The sequence below is a fragment of the Raphanus sativus genome, chromosome 6 (assembly GCF_000801105.2).
Source record: "Raphanus sativus cultivar WK10039 chromosome 6, ASM80110v3, whole genome shotgun sequence".
In the NCBI taxonomy this organism is placed as follows: Eukaryota; Viridiplantae; Streptophyta; class Magnoliopsida; order Brassicales; family Brassicaceae; genus Raphanus; species Raphanus sativus.
In genome coordinates, this window is record NC_079516.1 from 14,614,273 (window position 1) to 14,619,023 (window position 4,751).

Below are 4,751 nucleotides of genomic sequence, written 5' to 3' on the forward strand. Positions count from 1 at the left end.
GAGGTTTTAGGAAAGAATCGAGCTAAAATTTAGAGAAAAAAATAAATTTATAAGAACTTAATTTGAAGGAAAAAAAAATTATTTAATTTTGAAATCAAACTAAATTTGAATTCAAAACAAAATTTTAGAACACACAATCTAAAAATTCAAAATTTATTTACTTTTGTTTCTAAAACTTAAAATAAAGTTATGATTATTAAGATTTATTTTGTAAATTTATATATTTTTAATTTCATTTAAAACTTATTAATATTTTGATTGAAATAAACATAGTTTGGGTTTTAAATTGGAAACAATTTTAAAATTTTATGTATTAAAATGAGTAAACTACTTAGTTAAATTTTTCTTAAAAAGATAATTAGGTAAAGTATTGAAGTGGCTAGCCAAAAATTTGGGTATTAAAAAGTTTAAGAAAATTTAGTTAGAGTGTTTTTATGGAATTTTCTCAAAATATAATTACTCTTATAATATAAATTAAATTCATATTAATCGTTGATACATGGAGTTATCAAAGGCAAACAAGAGATTACCTACATCAATCTTTTACAAAAGATTTCCATGAGGTAACTAGTCAAAAGTGTATTGGAACACAAAAATCTCATAGGTGGAAATTAAAAAAGGAGAACTCCATTAATTAAATAAATAAACTCATATTTAGACATTTTAAGCACATATATATACATATATATGAGAGATAGTCACATCACAACAAACAATTTAACAATCTCTTTCTCCTATAAGATTTAAGAGACTAGTTCTCTGATCATCCTCCTGTTTCCACTCTCATCAAAACACAAATCAACGATAATCTCTCGCTCTCTTTACTCATTCTTCTTATTTGGATAAGATCTCTCTCTATCTCTCTCTCCCTTATTTTCAGCAGATTCAATCCAAACCCTAACCTCTTTGATTCTGATCGCAGAATAATAATATTCTCTTCAGAAAAACTATATATATTTTGACAAAAACACTATTTTACCATCCCTTTTTTACTTTCTTACTCCACACCATAAATGTCAAGTTATTCAATCTGTCCTTTGCCCTTAACTACTGTCACCACCACCACCACCACTTCTATGCTACAAACCCTTCTCTTATTTTCTTAAGAATACGTACTTAAAAATACATTACAAATACCTACCAAGGCCCTATAAAACGCAAGAGAAAGAGAGAGAAGTGATTCTTGGTTTAGCTTTCTTGATATGGATTTTTGTTGGAAGAGAGAGATGGAAGGTAAACTAGCACATGACTACTTGTCGTCCACAAAGCGCCACCACGGCAAGATGACGTCACCACGTCGCGTCTGCGTCGTGACCGGGCCGGTGATCGTCGGGGCAGGACCGTCGGGGCTAGCGACGGCGGCTTGTCTAAAGGAGAGAAACATAACTTCGGTAATACTAGAGAGATCAAACTGCATAGCTTCACTATGGCAGCTCAAGACTTACGACCGGCTCCATCTCCACCTTCCTAAGCAGTTCTGTGAGCTTCCTCTCGTCCCCTTTCCCGACCACTTCCCAACTTATCCGACCAAACAGCAGTTCATCCAATATCTCGAGGACTACGCCCGGAGGTTCGATATACGACCGGAGTTTGGTCAGACGGTTGAGTCGGCAGAGTTTGATGAGAACCTTGGGATGTGGCGCGTGACCAGCGTGGGTGAAGAGGGCACGACGGAGTATGTTTGCCGGTGGTTGGTGGCTGCGACGGGGGAGAATGCGGAGCCGGTGGTCCCAAGGTTTGAAGGGATGGAGAAGTTTAAGGCCACGGGGGTGGTTAAGCACACGAGCCAATATAAGACCGGTGGAGATTTTGCTGGGAAAAAGGTTTTGGTCGTGGGATGTGGAAACTCCGGCATGGAGGTTTGTTTGGATCTCTGCAACTTCGGTGCTCAGCCTTCGCTCGTTGTCAGAGACGCGGTGAGTCTCTTTCTTTTATTTTGTTAAGAAAAAAGTTTTTTTTTAAAAACATTTTTAGGCAAAAAGTTATCGGGAGGTTAAATTAACTTTTCTATATGCGTTTCCGATATTTTTGAGTCTCTTTCATGTTTTATAGAATTCTTCTATGCTAAAAACAAAATCACATAAAAGGTTTGTTTTCCATTCATGTTGATGTACCCAACTCTTTTAATAGATATTAATTATACACTTTCCTTTCTGTTTTCTAAACTCTTACGATTTTGAACATGTGTCGAGTTCTTTTATCCGTTATTAAAACAAAGCAATTAAGCATTTTAGTTATTTTCTTGTATTTTAGATAATATTCTTTTCTACGAATATGTTTTGAGGAAAATAAAGTTTCGAGAAAAGGTTCTAGTCAAGAGTATGTGGTAGAAAAGAACTTTGATTAAACACTCATGATCAACTTGATAATTTCTGAATTGTAATTTATTTAGCCTTGTTTCCTATTTCTGAGCTCTTCAGTTTGATAATATCCACATTTGATTTTTATCAATCTGTTTAATTATTTCAAAAAATTACGGGAAATACAAAGGATGGTGGTATCATTCTAATCTAAGATTTTATTCTATCTATTAGGCCCTTGTGACTTCAAGTTCCAACAATGTGTTAATATTGTTTTTTAAATGGATAAAAAGGTTTACCTAATTTATTTAATACGGAAATACATTATTATAATATATTTAGAGAATGATAACTATCAGAACACAACTTTATTGGGATTTTCACGAGCATGCGCAAATATTCTCACAAAAAAATCATAGTCTCTCTATATTAGAAAACGATTTTCTCATTCGGATCTTTTATTGCAATATTTACTAATTATGTCTTCTTTTAACTGGTGAAGGTGCACGTCCTACCACGAGAGATGTTGGGTACTTCAACTTTTGGCCTGTCCATGTTGTTACTCAAATGGTTGCCCATCCAACTCGTTGACAGTTTCCTCTTGGCTGTTTCCCGGTTCATCCTCGGGGATACCACCCTGTTAGGACTTAACCGACCCCGGATAGGCCCATTAGAGCTCAAAAATCTCACCGGCAAAACTCCAGTTCTCGACGTTGGAACGCTTGCCAAGATCAAAACCGGAGATATCAAGGTACAGATATATCTTAATCAACCATGATATATCGGTCATATATATATATATATATATAACCGGTTTACTGATTGTGATATATGATTTGTTTAAATGGTAAAAGGTGTGTTCCGGAATAAGAAGGTTAAAACAGCATGAAGTTGAATTCGATAACGGGAGAATGGAGAGATTTGACGCCATAATATTGGCAACTGGCTACAAAAGCAACGTACCCTCTTGGCTAAAGGTAGTCCAATAATGATTATATAGTTATTTACCTGTCTACATTCTTTAATACAATCATCATTAGTATCCTACTAAAAATTACTCTTTCTTAGGAATATAACTATATGTATATATATATCCATTATTTAAGAAGTCGCATTAAATGGTTTTTGAAACCAAATAAATTTGCAGGAGAATAAAATGTTTAGTAAGAAAGATGGATTTCCAATGCAAGAGTTTCCAGAGGGATGGAGAGGGGACTGTGGGCTATATGCAGTTGGATTCACAAAACGTGGGATCTTTGGAGCATCAATGGATGCAAAGAGAATAGCTCAAGACATATACGAGTCTTCAAGAAAATCTGATCAACCCCATAGACATATACAAGTATTCATGGCAAGAAAATCTGACCAATCCTGTAGTAGAGTACTAGACGGTTGAGAAATGGAAGGTTTCTGTCAAGAAACAACATGTTTGAAGCCGAGGTAGAGATCGAAGAAAAAGGTTGATGGTTTTGATTTCAAAGCAGAATTGGAGAGTTATGTAAATTAGGACTTATCTCCAGCTGCAATGCAAATTGGGGGAAAGAAAGAATGAAAAGGAAACTTAGTGAGAGTGATTGTGGTGGGAATTGATGATCATCTGCCCAAAGGAGAGGAGGGGACCCTCTCTCTTTGCATGCTTATAACCCACTTTGTAAATCTTTCTATACCTTCTTTCTATGTTTCAAATTTTTCTTTTTTTTTTCTTTAGTTTCCTTAGTTAGGTATGCTCTTTGTTTTTCTTACCTTTTTTAGTTCATTTTTTGGCAGAGGATTGTGGTGAGTTTTTTTTTTCTTTTTGTTATGAAGTATGTACATATCACTTGTGTTTGATTAAAACTATTGCTTTTCAACGGACGGACATACGAAGAGTTCAATTGTTACAAAAACCAAAAAACCAATGAGTGTGTGAATGATATTTCGTTGTCGAAATGATTTCATTCCCTAGTAGAAGTATCATATAAATATGGACCACCTCCTTGTACATTCGTCAGAAATTAAGTCCTGCACATTTATCATTCTTCTGACCCGTTTTCCAATTATTGTTAGATGTACGATCTCCACATGATTTCTTGTCATATTTTTCAATTAAACTAGCTAGCTATATTATACATAAATATATACTAGTTAGATCCCATGTCAGATAGATTGTTAGGTTTAGATTCCATTATAGATTTGTTACCTTGGTCGTGTTGATACGATATTCCATGGAAAATGCTAGCAAAATCTTCATGTATTATTTGCGGTAAGCGACGTCAAACAGATAACCAAAATAAGTTCACCATGAAGTTTCTCATTCAATTCATAACAAATGATTTTGTGTGAACCATACGACTTTGCATGTATTTTGCCTGTAGAAATTAAATCGTAATTGGTGTATAATAAATCGTGAAACCTGGCTAACAAAACTGTTTATTTGATCTAAAGCAACTTAGATGGATCACATTTATAGTG

The 4,751-nt window shown here is 34.5% G+C and overlaps 1 protein-coding gene across 1 annotated transcript; it reads left to right on the forward strand.

The window, feature by feature from the left end:
• The first annotated feature begins 647 nt into the window (after positions 1-647).
• LOC108811461 (indole-3-pyruvate monooxygenase YUCCA6) lies at positions 648-4,137 on the forward strand. Its single transcript, XM_018583506.2, has 4 exons — positions 648-1,916; positions 2,803-3,051; positions 3,155-3,277; positions 3,448-4,137. Exons 1-4 carry the CDS (start codon positions 1,203-1,205, stop codon positions 3,694-3,696), a joined length of 1,335 nt encoding a protein of 444 aa, XP_018439008.1. The 5' UTR covers positions 648-1,202; the 3' UTR covers positions 3,697-4,137.
• Positions 4,138-4,751: the final 614 nt, after the last annotated feature.

Coding starts and splice junctions, on each gene's coding strand:
- LOC108811461 (XM_018583506.2), top strand. CDS start 1,203: ATGGATTTTTGTTGGAAGAGAGAGATGGAAGGTAAACTAGCACATGAC. Junction 1,917..2,802: donor CGCTCGTTGTCAGAGACGCG/GTGAGTCTCTTT, acceptor TAACTGGTGAAG/GTGCACGTCCTACCACGAGA. Junction 3,278..3,447: donor ACGTACCCTCTTGGCTAAAG/GTAGTCCAATAA, acceptor ATAAATTTGCAG/GAGAATAAAATGTTTAGTAA.